Source organism: Elephas maximus, chromosome 10 (genome assembly GCF_024166365.1).
Source record: "Elephas maximus indicus isolate mEleMax1 chromosome 10, mEleMax1 primary haplotype, whole genome shotgun sequence".
In the NCBI taxonomy this organism is placed as follows: domain Eukaryota; kingdom Metazoa; phylum Chordata; class Mammalia; order Proboscidea; family Elephantidae; genus Elephas; species Elephas maximus.
The window spans coordinates 93,968,433-93,985,007 of record NC_064828.1 but is presented as its reverse complement, the minus strand read 5'-3'; the positions used below and the strand labels follow the sequence as shown (position 1 = coordinate 93,985,007).

Here is a 16,575-nt window from a genome sequence, read left to right as displayed (position 1 = left end):
TGCCCAAGGAAATGCCCTTTCAATTGATTGGCTACTCACAGCAGATGTCATCATGGAGGTGATCACATTATATCATATATCATTAGGGAAGTGATCACAACATCATACAACTGCCAAATTGCTTAGAATCAAGTTGACACACAGCCTTAACCGTCACAGTTCACCACTTGCCATCTTGGCACCTGTACACATCTCCTTAAACCGTACATAATCTCTGAATAAAAACCTGTTGCCGTTGAGTCGATTCTGACTCATAGCGACCCTATAGAACAGAGTAGAACTGCCCCTTAGAGTTTCCAAGGAACGCATGGTGGATTTGAACTGTCGACCTTTTGGTTAGAAGCTGTAGCTATTAACCACCACGCTACCAGGGTTTCCTCTCTGAATAAAGACAATTATAAAGTCATACTTATGCCTAACATGATACAGTGAACACACATACAACTGAAAATATACCAGCCCTGTTTAAATCTTATATTTTACAAGTGAAGAAAACAAAAATATTTGTTGCACATATACAAAGCAGAAATATTCATATCAATTACAGTCCTCGTATGTGTAACTGGTCACGTGGTCATAATTGGTATTTAGAACTACCTTCTTCCACTACTCATTCCATATTCTCTTTGCCCTCAGCAAGCACTTCGGCTGGTAGTGGTTCTTTGCCTGGTCGGGTGACCCAAACCTTCATTCCTGAAGGCTCTGGGCCATTATTACTCATGTCAGAATTGGATTGCTGTATTTCTCCATTGACATTAATCACAGGACATGGTAGTACTAAGTGATGCCCTAAGAGATCTCCTGCATTCCAGACATACTCTTCTTTACTTTCATTACGTAATATCAATCCGATTCCCTCATTGTAATCAAGATCAATCACATCAGCCAGTATGGTACCTGCCTTCTTTGCCTGTTGATCCAGAGGCATAACGAGCCCAAAGTGGCTAGGTGACATTCTTAGCTTCCAGTTCGATGGAATCAGTGATGTGTCTCCGTGTGGGAGCATTCCTCCCTTTGGAACTAAGACCTCTGGACCTGCAGTGCATAAAGCCATGGGGATAAGAAGCAAAAATCTCACGAGTACCATTTCCACCCCTTAATTCCTGGACCAATGAATCCTGGCTATGTGAGAAATAACGCCATATATTGGACACTGGCTTAGAGCATATGCAGCCTTCTGGAGAACATTGCTCCAACCCTGCAATGTATGACCACCTAGGTGGCACCATAATTGTGTCTTTAGAAGGCCATTCTATCATTCTATCAGGCCAGTTGCTTCAGGATAGTGAGAAACATGGTAAGACCAGTGAATTCCATGAGCAAGATTGCATTGCCACACTTCATTTTCTGTGAAGCGAGTTCCTTGATCTGAGGCGATGGTGTATGGGATACCAGATGGTGGATAAGGCATTCTGTAAGTCCACGGATGGTAGTTTTGGCAGAAGCATTGCATGCAGGGAAGGTGAATCCATATCCAGAGTGTTTATTGAAGTAAGAGCAAAACGCTGCCTTTTCTGTGGTGGAAGTGGTCCAATGTAATCAACTTGCCACCAATTTGCTGGGTGATCACCTCAAGGGATGATGCTGTATTGGGGACTCAGTGTTGGTCTCTGCTGCTGGCAGATTGGGCACTCAGCAGTGGTTGTAGCCAAGTCAGCCTTGGTGAGTGAAGCCCATGCATAGCATAACCTCCATCCCTGCCATCATGGCTACTTTGTTCATGAGCCCATTGAGCAGTGATGGGAGTAGCTAAGGAAAGAGGATGACTACTTTCTACAGAATGAGTCACCCTATCCACTTGATTGTTAAAATCCTCCCCTGCTGAGGTCACCTTTGGGTGAGCATTCACATAAGACACAAATATCATCACTTCTTTGGCCCTTTCAGAGAGGTGTGTCCACATACCTCTTCCCTATATCTCCTTGTCTCCTATTTCCAGTAATGTACCTTCCAAGTCCCTGATTATCCAGCCAAACCATTGGCCATAGCCCATGAATCAGAGGATGGCAGGGCTTTACTCCAAAATCCTAAGGGTCTGCATTGTGATTCACCAATAGGGGCCTGCCAAAGACTCCAAACAGTATCTCTATCTGCCACAGACACTACAAGCACCATTGGATCAGCCAGATCATATGGCCCAAGAGACATAGCAGCTTGCATGGCAGCCTGAACCTGTTGAAGAGCTTTCTCTTGTTCTGGGCCCCACTCAAAACTAATAGCTTTTTTGAGTTACTTAACAAATAGGCCAGAGTAGCACACCAAATGAGGACACCCAAAATCTAAAGATATTCAGAGTGAACAATAAAGGTATTTTCATTTTGCAAAACATTGATTGAAGTAATTTTTTTTTTTTTGTATTTCTTCAACATTTTGTTTTATATTATGGCAGGTACTATATTTCAGATGGAAGAGGATATTAGGATTGATTTTAGGATAAATTAGGGCATGATGATGAAGGATAGAGTTTTTAGTAAAGCAATGTGAATATCATAATATCTTTTAAACAAAAATCCTCACAGCTGGACCAATAAGCAGCATCATGATAAATGGAGAAAAAATTGAAGTGTTCAAGGATTTCATTTTACTTGCATCTACCATCAACACCCATGGAAGCAGCAGTCAAGAAATTAAACAGGGCATTGCATTGGGCAGATATGCTGCGAAAGTCCTCTTTAAAGTCTTAAAAAGCAAAGATGTCACCTTGAAGACTAAGGTGTGCCTGACCTAAGCCATGGTGTTTCCAATCACCTCATATACATGTGAAAGCTGGATGATGACTAAGGAAGACCGAAGAATTAATGCCTTTGAATTGTGGTGTTGGTGAAGAATATTAAACATACCATGGACTGCCAAAAGAATGAACAAATCTGTCTTGGAAGAAGTATAGCCAGAATGCTTCTTAGAAGCAAGAATGGTGAGAGTACATCTCACATACTTTGGACATGTTATCAGGAGGGACCAGTTTCTGGAGAAGGACACCATGCTTGGTAAAGTAGAGGGCCAGCAAAAAAGGAGACCCTCAATAAGATGGATTGACACAGTGGCTGCAGCAGTGGGCTCAAGCACAACAATGATTTTGAGGGTGGCTCAGGACCAGGCAGTGTTTCGTTCCATTGTGCATAAGATCACTATGAGTCTGAACCAGCTTGATAGCACCTAAGAACAACAACAATTGTTTATAAGGACTAGACATTGGATATCCAGGACTGATCGGCCTGAGTAAATATAGACTATTTTTTAGTTGAATATTTTTATTCAGACTTTATTGACTAATTAAACATTTTTACCAGTGTGTTTTTTAAAAAGACAAATATTTTTGAGGTACACTTGACCATAAAATTCCCCTGCTTTAAGTGTACAGCGATTTACTGAGTTCTGCAGCCATCACCATAATCCAGTTTTAGAACAATTCTGTTACCTCAGTAAGATCCTTTGTAACCAAGACCTTTCTTGATTCTATATCAAAGATAGAATTGGTGATAAAAGATTTATTATAACAGGGATATATTTATTGTTTCTCTAAAATGAATATAAAATGTCTTCTATCTTCCATATTCTTCTGCACCCAATATGCATATATCAAATAGTGTAGTTTTTATTTAGAAGACTGTTTGGTGCAGTAGAAAGAGCTCAGGCTGCTAATCAAAAGATAAGCAGTTTGAATCTGCCAGCTGCTCCATGGAAACCTATGGGACAGTTCTCTTGTGTCCTGGAGGGAACTATGAGTCCAAATCACCTTGACTGCAACGGGTTTGGAATAATGATGAGCATGAAATATGTTTGAATTTGCACAGCTTGTAGTAGGGAAAATTTGCATCACAGAGAAAAATTCTTTCATGTGTATTTTAGAGTCCCAATTAAACGTTTTTTAGTTTGACATTAGTGTTTTGATCTTTTACAGCTGGTTTATTTTTAGTAGCTCACAGTAGAAAAGGTTGACAAGCTAAAGAAAATCCCTTTTAATTATTCACTGCATGTAAACATCAAGACCTTTCTAGGCAGGTCATGCTCGTGGGTAATTAAAATGAAAAATAACTAAATCGATTGACAGTTTATCATTAATCTGATAACAATTGTAGTTGGCAACATTGGTATTTTCCGTCTAACGCACCAGAGGGCGCTCTTTTCTACTGTATTCTTTTAACTATGACCTAGTGAATTATTTGAAAAATTTGAGGCTGTTATTGGAATCTAGATTTGGATTATTCGAAGACTATTGCTTTCTTTTGTAACTGAGCTAATTTTTTTTTTTTTGTCAGCTTCTTTAAAATAGTGTCATTAAAAAGGGCTCCACTAGCAAGCCATTCTTAAATGCTTAGGCAGTAGCATATCTGGTGTAAAATACCACCTCAGTTTCATCTGTTTTCGCTTAACAGCTTTATAATGTCATTATTTCTGTTATTCATATTAAGATTTCAGATCGGGTAGAGCGGCGGCTTCAGGAAATAGAAAGAGAGATGCGCACAGAAAGAGAGTTGGTGGAAAAACGTCAGGATCAACTGGGGCTTATGTCCTTGCAGCTACAGGAGGTTTGTGAAAAATAATTTTTCGGAATGTAAGTCTTGAATTTGTAAGTCATTTAGCCATGGTTAGAAATGGCTGTAGTTCCTTAGTTGTTGCACAGAACTGTATAATTTGACAAACGAGAACTATAGCATATTGGTTATATAATTCAGCGTGTGGAATCAGACTTCTGTGGCTTCAAACCCAGAGTCTACTGCTTGGTGAGTGTATGACCCTTGGGCAAATTCCTTAACTACTCTAAGCTCTGGTTTCCTCATCTGGAAAATAGAAAGAATAGTAATATCTACATTATGTGAGGATAAATGAGTTAATGCTGGTAAAGCACTAAGCACAGTGTCTGGCATGTGCTCAAAACATGTTGACTGAAAGTGTAATTAATCTGATTAATTTTCCTTGACACGAATACAGGGGTCAACAAACTATGGCCCATGGGCCAAAGCTGGCCACTACCTATTTTGGTAAATAAAGCTTTATTGGAACATAGCCATACCCAATCATTTATACATTGTGGCCACTCTCATGCTATAACAGCAGTTGAATAATTGTGAAAGAGGCTGTATGGCCCACAAAGCCTAAATTATCAACTCTGGCCCTTTGTTGAAAGAGTTCATCAGCCTCTCTACTAGACTATCATCAAGCCGATTTGAAATGGTGGGTAGTTACCCTTTAGCTAACTTTTATTTTTTTATTGTGCTTTAGGTGAAAGGTTACAGCTCAAGTTAATTTTCATGCAAAAATTTATACACATATTGTTATGTGACACTAGTTGCAATCCCTATAATGTGACAGCACACTCCCCCTTTCCACCCCAGGTTTCCCATGTCTATCCAACCAACTCCTCCTGTTCCTTTCTGCCTTCTCATCCTGTCTCTGGACAGGAGCTGCCCTTTTGGTTTCGTGTATCTGCTTGAACTAAGAAGTACACTCTTCACCAGTATTGCTTTATGTTTTATAGTCCAGTCTAATCTCTGTTTGAAGAGTGGGCTTTGGGAATGGTTTTAGTTCTGGACTAACAGAGTGTCCAGGAGCCATGGCTTTGAGGGTCCCTCTAGTCTCAGACCATTAAGTCTGGTCTTATGTGAATTTGAGTTCTCCACAATTCTCTCCTGCTCTGTCAGGAACTCTCTGTTGTGTTCCCTGTCAGGGCGATCATTGGTGGCAGCCGGGCACCATATAGTTCTTCTGGTCTCAGGCAGGTGGAGCCTCTGGTTTACGTGGCCCTTTTATCTCTTGGGCTAATATTTTCCTTGTGCCTTTGGTGTTCTTCATTCTCCTTTGCTTGAAGTGGGTTGGGACCAATTCATGCATGTTAGATGTCTGCTTGCAAGCTTTCAAGACCCCAGACACCACTCACCAAAGTGAGATGCAGAACATTTTCTTAATAAACTTTGTTATGTCAGTTGACCTGAAACCATGGTCCCCAGACCTGTGCCCCTGCTACTCTGTCCCATGAAGTGTTTGGTTGTGTTCAGGAAACTTCTTAACTTTTGGTTTAGTCCAGTTGTGCAGACTTTCCCTGTATTGTGTGCTGTCCTTCCCTTCACCTAAGATGATTCTTCTCTACTACCTAGTTAGTGAATTCCCCTCTCCCTCCCTCTCTACCCTCGTAATCATCAAAGAATGGTTTTCTTCTGTGTTTAAATCTTTTCTTGAGTTCTTATAATAGCGGTCTTGTACAGTATTTGTCCTTTTGTGACCAATTTCACTCAGCATAATGCCTTCTAGATTCATCCATGTTGTGAGATGTTTTGTGGATTCATCGTTGTTCATTATCATTGCATAGTATTCCATTGTGTGTATGTACCATAATTTGTTTATCTATTCATATGTTGATTGGCACCTAAGTTGTTTCCATCTTTTTTGCTATTGTGAACAGTACTGCAGTGATATGGATGTGCATATGTCTATTTGTGTGACAGCTCTTATTTCTCTAGGATATATTCCAAGGAGTGGGATTGCTGGATTGTACGGTACTTGTATTTCTAGCTTTTTAAGGAAGCACCAAATTGATTTCCGAAGTGGTTGTACCGTTTTACATTCCTACTAACCGATAAACCAGAACCAAACCTGTTGCCATTGAGGTGATTCCAACTCAGCAACCCTATAGGACAGAGTAGAACTGCCCCCATAGAGTTTCCAAGGAGCACCTGGTGGATTTGGTTAGCAGCCATAGCACTTAAGTACTACGCTACCAGGGTTTACATTCCCACTAGCAGTGTATAAATGTTTCATCTCTCTGCAACCTCTCTAATATTTATTATTTTGTGTTTTTTTTGATTTTGTTGGGGTGAGATGGTATCTCATTGTAGTTTTGATTTGCATTTCTCTCATGGCTAATAATCGTGAGCATTTCCTCATGCATCTGTTAGCTACCTGAATGTCTTCTTTAGTGACGTGCCTGTTCATATGCTTTGTCCCTTTTTTAACTGGGTTATTTGTCTTTTTGTTTTTGAGGTTTGGCACTATCTTGTAGATTTCAGAGATTAGACTCTTATTGGGTATGTCATAGTGAAAAATTTTTTCCCAGTGTGTAGGTAGTCTTTTTACTCTCTTGGTCAAGTCTTTGGATGAGCGTAAGTGTTTGATTTTTAGGAGCTTCCAGTTATCTAGTTTCTCTTCCAGTGTTTGTGCATTGTTAGTTTTGGTTTATATTCTGTTTATACCATGTATTAGGACTTCTAGGTTGTCCCTATTTTTTCTTCCATGATCTTTATTGTTTCAGATTTTATATTTAGGTCTTTGATCCATTTTGTGTTAGTTTTTATACATGGTGTGAAATATGGGTCTTGTTTCTTTTTTTTGCAGATGGTTATCCAGTTATGCCAGCAACATTTGTTAAAGACTTCCTGTACCCCATTTAACTGTCTTTGGGCCTTTGTCAAAATAAATATCAGCTGCTCATAGGTGGATGAATTTACGTCTGGATTCTCAATTCTGTTCCATCGGTCTATGTATCTGTTGTATCAGTACCAGGCTGTTTTGACTACCGTGGTGGTATAATAGGTTCTAAAATAAGTAGCATGAGGCCTTCTCTTTGTTCTTCTTCTTTAGTAATGCTTTACTTCTTCGGGACCTCTTCCCTTTCTATAGGAAGTTGGTGATTTGTTTCTCCATCTCATTAAAAAATAACGTTGGAATTTGGGTAGAGACTGCATCGTATTTGTAGATTGCTTCAGGTAGAATCGACATTTTCACAGTGTTGAGTCTTCCTATCCATGAGCAAGTTATGTTTTTCCACTTTTGTAGGTCTCTTTTGGTTTCTTGCAGTAGTGTCTTATAGTTTTCTTTGTATAGGTCTTTTATGTTTGTGGTTAGATTTATTCCTAAATATTTTATCTTCTTAGGGGCTATTGTAAATGGTACTGATCCGGTGATTTCCTTTTTGAAGTTCTCTTTGTTGGTGTAGAGGAATTCAACTGATTTTTGTATGTTTATCTTGTATCCTGAAACTTTGCTGAAATCTTCTATTAGTTTCAGTAGTTTTCTTTTGGATTCTTTGGGGGTTTTCTGTATATAAAGTCGTATCATCTGCAAATAGGGTTACTTTTACTTCTTTCTTAGCAATTAGATTTTCACAATATTCACTTTTTACAATACTTGCTTTATCACTTTTCTATATTTATCCATATATATGTAATTTTGTTTTCTGACTATGAGTAAGTCGAAGACCTGATGTCTTTAAATACTTCTACTTCTAAATAATATGGTATATATTTCCTAAAACCATGCATTCTCTTCCATGATCGCTGTATAATTATTAAAATCAGGAGATTAATATCAGTATAATAATGTGATTTAAACTATGGATTTTATTCCACTTTTGCCGTTAATGTTCGTTTGTGGTACAGAATACAGTATAGGATCATGCTTAGTATTTATTTGTCATGCTCTTGAGCCTCCTTTAATTTGGAATTGTCTGTCAGTCTTTCTTTGTTATTCATGACCTTGACAACTTCAAAGAGTACCCGTCAAGTACTTTGTACAATGCCTTCATTTTGAGTTTGTTGAGTCTTCACAACTAGAATCAGTCTGTGGACATTTGGCCGGAAACCCAGAGAACTGGTGTTGTGTTCTTCCCAGGAGGCATATGATATCGATTTGTCGCATTACTGCTGAAAATGTTGAACAATTGGTGGAGGTAGGGCCTGCCAGGTTTGCCCACCGTAGAGTTGCTATTTTCTCCTTTTAACTAATAAGTGTTTTATGGGGAGATTCTTTGTGATTTGGAAATACCCTATTTCTTATTGTACTTTTACCTACTAATTTTAGTATCTATTGTTGATTCTTACTGAAACAATTCCTACTATAAGTGGAGCCAAATGGTTATTTTTCTAATTCCATCATTCCTTCTAATTTGGAACTTTTATTATTTGGAATTCTCCTGTAAGAAAGAACTTTTTCTTTTCCTCTATTATTTAATCTCTTTATCTATATTGATATGGGAGCCTGGGTGGTTAAGCCAGTGGCTAAGTGCTGAGCTGTTAACTGAAAGGTCAGTGGTTTGAATCCACCAGTGTTTCTCTGAAAGAAGATGTGGCAGTCTGCTTCCGTAAGGGTTTATAGCCTTGGAAACCCTATGGAGCAGTTCTACTCTGTCCTATAGGGTTGCTGTGAGTTGGAATGGACTATGGCAATGGGATATTGATATGGACTCTTATTTTATATAAATTTAAAAATTATGAAACAAGAAAACCAAAGGGTTAAAAACAAAAAAAATATTTTTTTCTTTTATGAATTGGTTTTCTATAAAACTTAAATTATACTCATGTACTTATATATGTTTGAAAATCATTAATCTTTATGAATTGACAAAGAAATTTTATTAAGAGATACTGCCAATTGAATATTAAGTACAAAAATTATAACATTGAAATTACAATGAGAACGGATAGAAAAACCAGCTTTTGTTTTCTAAAATTCCATTTTCTTCTATTTCACAAAAGGAGGCATACCCTTGTTAGTTGGTAATTACTTTGAAGAGGATACTTTGTCGAATAATTAGATACAGCATGTGGATAGCCCTTTTTTTAAACCTTGATTTTTATACATTTGTTCTCAAAGCAAATTGCATCTGGTGAGCATAAGAATAGTACTGAAAAGACAATTGTTCTTTTTTGCAAGAGAAAATTAGAGAAATTTTCTGTACTTCTTTTCTTCTCTCTTTGCAGAATGCACAAAATTACAAAGAAAGAGGGAGAGGAAGATTGCTTCCCACCCCTATTCTTGAGAAACCAGAGCCTGAGTATTTGCATTGTAATTGTCAGTTTAACTAAAAGCTTGAGCTATGATTTGGAATTTCATCTCTGACAATACAATAGAGTATCACTGTTGATAAAAAATGTTTAATTTCATATTTTGTCACTTTAAGTGGTGACCTGTATGCTTTTTAAAGGTGGTTTTGGATTAAACAGTGCAGTGGAAACGAAAGGATTAATTTAGCCTGATACATTTTCCTACTCTTAAGTGGCTTAGACTGTTCTGGAAAGGTCATGTTTAAGGAGAGAAAACACTTTGCTTTCTTTTTGATATTAAAAATACTTAAGAAAATATCTGCTGCAAAAGACCTCTTTAAAGTGCTGAAAAGCAAACATGTCTCTTGAGGACTAAGGTGCGCCTGACTCAAGCCGTGATATTTTCATTCGCCTCACATGCATGCGAAAATTGAACAGTGAATTTAAGGAGGTCTGAAGAAGAATTGATGTATTTGAATTGTAGTGTTGGCAGAGAATATTGAACATACCATGGACTGCCAGAAGAATGAACAAATCTGTCTTGGAAGAAGTATAGCCAGAATGCTCCTTGGAATGAGGATGGAGAGACTTCCCCTCACGTACTTTGGACTTGTTGTCAGGAGGGACCAGTCCTTGCAGAAAAATATCATACTTGGTAAAGCGGAGAGTCAGTGAAAGAAGACGACCCTCAATGAGATGGATTGATACAATGGCTGCAACAGTGGGCTCAAACATAGCAATGATTGTGAGGATGACCCTATTTTGTTGTACATAGGGTCGCTATGAGTCAGAACCAACATAACTGCACCTAACGACGACGACGACGCCAACAACAACAACAACAACATAATAGTAGTTGATGTTTTTATTTCTGGTTATGATGATAAACTGAATCTATGGATTACACCTCAACATAAAGAAAACAAAAATCCTCACAAATGGACCAATGAGCAACATCATGATAAACGGAGAAAAGATTGAAGTTGTCAAGGATTTCATTTTACTTGGATCCGCAATCAACAGCCATGGAAGCAGCAGTCAAGAAATCAAAAGACGCATTGCATTGGGCAAATCTGCTACAAAGGACCTCTTCAAAGCGTTGAAGAGCAAAGATGTCACCCTGAAGACTAAGGTGCACCTGGCCCAGGCCATGGTATTTTCAATCACATCATGTGCATGTGAAAGCTGGACAATGAATAAAGAAGACCAAAGAAGAGTTGACGCCTTTGAATTGTGATGTTGGCGAAGAATATTGAATATACCATGGACTGCCAAAAGAAAGAACAAATCTGTCATGGAAGCAGTGCGGCCAGAATGCTCCTTAGAGGCAAGAATGGCGAGACTGCTTCTTACATACTTTGGACATGTTGCCAGGAGGGATGAGTCCCTGGAGAAGGACATCATGTTTGGCAGAGTACAGGGTCAGCGGAAAAGAGGAAGCCCCTCAACGAAGTGGATTGGCACAGTGGCTGCAACAATGAGCTCAAGCATAATGATTATAAGGATGGTGCAGGACTGGGCAGTGTTTTGTTCTGTTGTGCATAGGGTTGCTATGAGTCGGAAGCAACTTGACGGCACCTAACAACAACATAGGTGAAAAAGTATAAGTAGATTCTGGATTTTATTTATGTCTGATCCCAGAGCCTAGACTTTTATCCACTATGCTCTTCTGTCTTCCTACATGTACAGTTCAGTGCTAGTGAAAATTGTGGCATTTAAAAGTTGTGAAGAGATTAAGAGTACTCATTAAAAATTCCAAGATGTCAGAGATTTCTAGCTATTTTCCTGTTATAGAGAGGAAAACTGTGGTTTTGACTAACCCTGCTTCTTTTTAGTGACATAATGAGGCCCTAAGGTTCTTTGAGTTCTGTTACCATGTAATGAAAAACGGAAAAGAGACTCTTTTTGTCTTGTTTACAGTTTTTAAGGAATTGTTCACTCTTTTCCTTTTCCCTTGGACTGAACAAATGGGCCATGCATGCTCTGGAATCCACTTCATTTTTTGAGCCTCAGCTACTCATGAGTCACATGAATGCCAGATTTTCTAAAACTTGGTAAGGACCTTAACTGGCTTTTAGGCCTTGTTTGTCATATTTTAAACAACCTTGTTTGGGTATCTCTTCTTTAGGAGAGGCGGGTGGTTATTCTGGTACTCAGCTTGTACTAATCAAGGTCAAGTCTTGTTAAGCCTGTAGCCATCTATCAGCCTTACCTTATTGAACCATTGCACAAATATCAAAGTGTTTGTTTATCATTAGGGTACATTTTACCTTATGATATTATAAACTCCTTTTGATCAGAAGCTTGATAATAACCTAATTATAATTAGTTAAATTTAGTGGAATGGGGGTAGGCATAGTAGGCTCTGGGATCAGTTCCAAAAATCACATAAAATCCTACATAACACTTCTAACTCTTATCTGTTGTATTTTGGGAATTCCTGATTTGCCTTTTACTAGCTGTTTCATTTAAATTGACTGTTATTTCCTCACCTTCAGTTGAATTACTTGACAGGAGAAACATAAATGCTCTGTGTATATTTGCATACGATTTTCAGACATTCCGTAACATAGTAAAATGCTAGTCTTCTCCCACCCCGTTGAGAATATTCCACGCCTGCATATACCTAGGGCGATTCAAGTATCTTAAGGTTTCAGTGTGTTTCATGGGGAAGTATATGAGGCAAGCAAGGAATGGACTATGAATAGAACGTGATGAAGATTAAGTGAGGAATTAAATGTTTAAGGTGGGAATTCAGCTTAGTGGTTTTCAGCCTATGCTCTCATGGAAAACCAGGTTATGTGAGCCTCATCAGTAAAATAAAACCACGAAAGTCTTTTTCTAATTTATCGAAAAATTAAAGATGATTGATAGATTACGTTTTTTTCTCTTCTTTTATCATTTCTGGAAACCCTGGTGGCATAACGGTTAAGTGCTACAGCTGCTAACCAAGAGGTCGGCAGTTTGAATCCACCAGGCGCTCCTTGGAAACTCTATGGGGCAGTTCTACTCTGTCCTGTAGGGTCACTGTGAGTTGGAATCAACTTGACGACAGCAGGTTTGGTTTTTTTTGGTTTATCATTTCTACCAATTTTGAAAAACTTAATAAAGAAATAGATACTCATTCCTGGCCGGCAATGTGATTATGGTTCCAGAGATGCCAAGTAATAGGATATTTAATAAGGAAAGCCTTTGTACAAATGTATTTAATTTGGACTCATTAAGGGAGAAGCTTCCATGGAAGCCAAGAATGCTTTTCTAATGTTTTCTCAGTACCTTTAGCATCTCCCTTGAGAGTTGCGTGTCAAAGCAGAGGTGAACCTAGTCAGGCATATGTTCTAACCTGGCTCCATTAGCCCCCTCTCCTGTACTTCCTTTGACTCTCCCAATTTTCTTTAAAGACAGAAATGCATTTCTAAGGCTCTGGTAGATTTTAAACTCGTCTTTACTTACCTTTCCAAGGCAGAATTGCAAAACTTTTGATTGGCTGTTCACTTTAGCCTCTCCCTCTTGTTCCCAGAGCTACTGCCCTCTTTTTTAGGTAACCAACCGGTGATAGTGATTCCAACGTTTTCACGTATATTTATTTCATTGTATAAACTTCCCTTTCCCCATTGATATTATAAAGGTGCCTTATATAAATGTCCACTAAGTAACCTTCACATTGACCATCCCAATAACCTCCCTGGGCTTTGAGAAGGACCAATAGAGTTTATAAATAAATAAGAGTTTAAAAATAAAACATAAGCTCTATGGAAGTAGGAGGAATGCTCAGAGCATGCGTTTTATTTTCCTAATCCTTGGGAAATGAACACTAGAATTCACTTCTTTGTTAGGCCTAAGTGACCCCTTGTAGAGGCAGTGTATAAGCAGAGTGTAAGGCAGGTAGGGTGATAGACAGGGGAGGTGACCTCCTCAAACCACCAAGCACTCCAGAGCACTGCGTAGCACAACAGGATAGCCATGCACGTACTGCTCTGTAGGAAAATATGTGTAGCAAGTGAAATGAACATTCTGAAACGTCTGCTCTAGTGTTTATATTCTTCACAGGGTGAAGCTGCGTGTTCACTTTATAACTAGGACTTGTTTTCGGCCACAGTATTCATTCTTTTTTTTTTTTGGTGAAGATAAGTTTTTTGTCCTCACTGTCCACTTTATAATGATGTGTATTATCTGAAGTTTTTTTTTTTTTTTTCCATTTTTGGTCTTGCGTTATTATTGCTAATTACTGTTTCTTGATATGCTGTCTTTTTTAACTGTACTTATCTTTGAACGTTTTGCATTCCTAGCACTTGAACATAGTATGCAATTAAATATTTGTTGAATGTGTCAGTGGCTCTATTAATATGTTGTTTTGATCCTGTGTTTAACTAGTTTTATTTTTCATGAAGTTCTTTTAACATTTCTATTTTTAAATATTTAGTATAAAAGTATTTATTAATATATAATTTAAATAAATATATAAGTATGGTCATAATATAAACGCTTATACAAGCATTCTGTTTTTTAATGTAGCTCACTCTATTTATCTAATCTATCATTTGGCTCATTTATTTTCCTATCTTCCTCTCTGTTTTCTCATCATCAGCCACTCTGCTTGCTTCCTAAAAAAGGGGTAACCATTGTTTGCAATCTAGTATGTATCCCTTTATATTTTTGTCTGTGCTTTTGTGGTGCAGTGCATTTCTTAATATGGTCCTTCTAGCCATAGTCTTTGTGACTCCCACACAATGATTGGGTGGGACTATGAAAATAAGGTGTTTGTGGCCTACCAAGGGGGTTGGACAGCTTACTAATAATGCAAATAAAGCACCCTTGAGGGGGTAAAAAAACCATGCAAATAAGGTGTATGAAACCCTAATGAGAGGGTTGGTCAGTTTTGCCATAACACTAAGCTATCCCAGAGACAGGGAGAGGAGGACCTCACTACCACCAAGAAAGAAGAGCTAGGAGTGGACTGTGTCCTTTGGACCCTGAGTCCCTGCACTGAGAACCTCCTGTACCCAGGAGACAGAAAGAGATCTGTAATACCAGAGACAATGCAAGACAGAAAGAAATGGTGGCAGAGAAACTGCGGCAGCAGAACCAGGAGGCTTCCTGGTGGAGTGGGATGCCTCTGGGCACTTATTGGTAGAGCTAAAGAGCTTTATAACACTTGCCCTAGCAGGGCAGAGGCAAGGCTGAGGGGCCAAGGATCAGAAAGAGGCCTGCCTGTGGGCACGGCTAAGAAGGGGCTGACCTGATCGAAGAACAGTGTCTTGAGTAGTTCCTGAGCCTGAATTGTAAATTGTTACTTACATAATAAATCCCATAACTGTGAGTATGGTCTGTGAGTTCTGTGTGGCCATTGCAACAAAGTATTGAACCCAGCAGAGAAGTAAAGAGTGCCATGGGAGGGACAGCTGGTATCAGAATTGATAAAAACATTGGAGAGAGGAGGTATGTCTGACCTCCGCCTCATAGGAATCAAGCTTGGGCTGTTGATCTTGATTCTCCTTTCCCCTTGGGAAGTTAGAGGAGATCAGATGCCTCCGCCATGCCATTTTTACAGCTCTCAATTGTTATAGAAAGATATATCTGTATCTCTAGATAATATCTCTCTACCTCTATATCTATAACTCTAATGAACATGAAGATGGCACAGGATTGGACAGTGTTTCACTGTTATATATAAGGTTCACCATAAGTCAGAGCCAACTTGATAGTAACTAACGGCAACAAATATATATATGTGTACGTATGTATGTACATGTATGTAGATATATAATACACCTTTTCATATGTAGAATTTTTTTCTGTTCTTATTTTAAGAAAATAGGATCATATTACATACACATTTCTGCATCTTTTTCTGTTCATCAATACTTTCTGGAAATTTCTCCAATTAGCTGTAAAAATAAGAGCTTGTGGAAAGGATCTTTTATTATAGTAGATATCTCCAGATTACTTTTCCAAAAGGTCTTAATACTTCACATTCCATCGGCAGTGGTTGAGAGTGGCCTTTTCCCCATATCCCTACTGACAGTCGTGGTTATAATTCTTTTTAATTTTTGCCAAGCTGATGGGTATAAAGTTTTACCTCATTTTTATGTTTATTTGCATTTCTCTGTTAGTGAATATGAGCGTCTTTTCACACAGTTGTTGGCAGTTTATAGTTGTGCGTGTGTAGATTGACTGTTCAGAACCTTTGCTCAGTTAGAAAAAAAAAATTGGTTGTTTGTATTTTCCCCCAGGGTTTTTTTTTTTTTAATGGAGGCGGGAAGGTATCTAAGTTATTTTCCATATGACTGATCAATTGACTCAACATCATTTTTGAATAATTGGTCTTTGCCTCTGATTTAATGCTGCTTTTGTTTTATTTCTACTTTTCCTAGATATCTCTATGGTTTCTGTATTCTTTGCTATTGATCTGTTTTTCTATCCCTATACTGATATAATTCTGTCTTAATTACTCAATGATAATGATAATGAAAATTCCTTGTCAAGTTCCATGAAAAATCTTGCTGGCATTTAGATTGTAATTCTTTTAAATAATTGGTTAATTTTCAAAGGATATCCTTTCTACTGTTCCTTAATAATGTTTTGTAATTTTCTCTATAAAGGAAGTCCTGTACATCTTTCGTTGGACTTATTTCTAGGTACCTATGGTTTTTCTTGCTATTGTGAACGGCAGTTTTTCTTTATTATATATCTAAGTGGTTATTTATAGTATATGAGTGCTTTTGATTTTATATATGGCTTTTGTGTCCAGCAACCTTGCTGAATACTCTCATTAGTCCTTATAATTTATCTGTAGCTTTACTTGGATCTGCTCAAGTAA

At 38.1% G+C, this 16,575-nt stretch overlaps 1 protein-coding gene across 10 annotated transcripts in view; it reads left to right on the top strand.

The window, feature by feature from the left end:
• The window catches only part of CEP128 (centrosomal protein 128), a 523,299-nt gene that overhangs the window by 77,833 nt on the left and 428,891 nt on the right, over positions 1–16,575 (top strand). For 9 of the 10 annotated variants that reach the window (XM_049899763.1, XM_049899760.1, XM_049899762.1 and 6 more), the window contains exon 8: positions 4,413–4,529. The exons of the other annotated variant lie outside the window; for it this stretch is intronic. In XM_049899763.1, the coding sequence (XP_049755720.1) occupies positions 4,413–4,529 (117 nt within the window). The remainder of the gene's footprint in view (positions 1–4,412; positions 4,530–16,575) is intronic. 10 annotated transcript variants of the gene reach the window in all.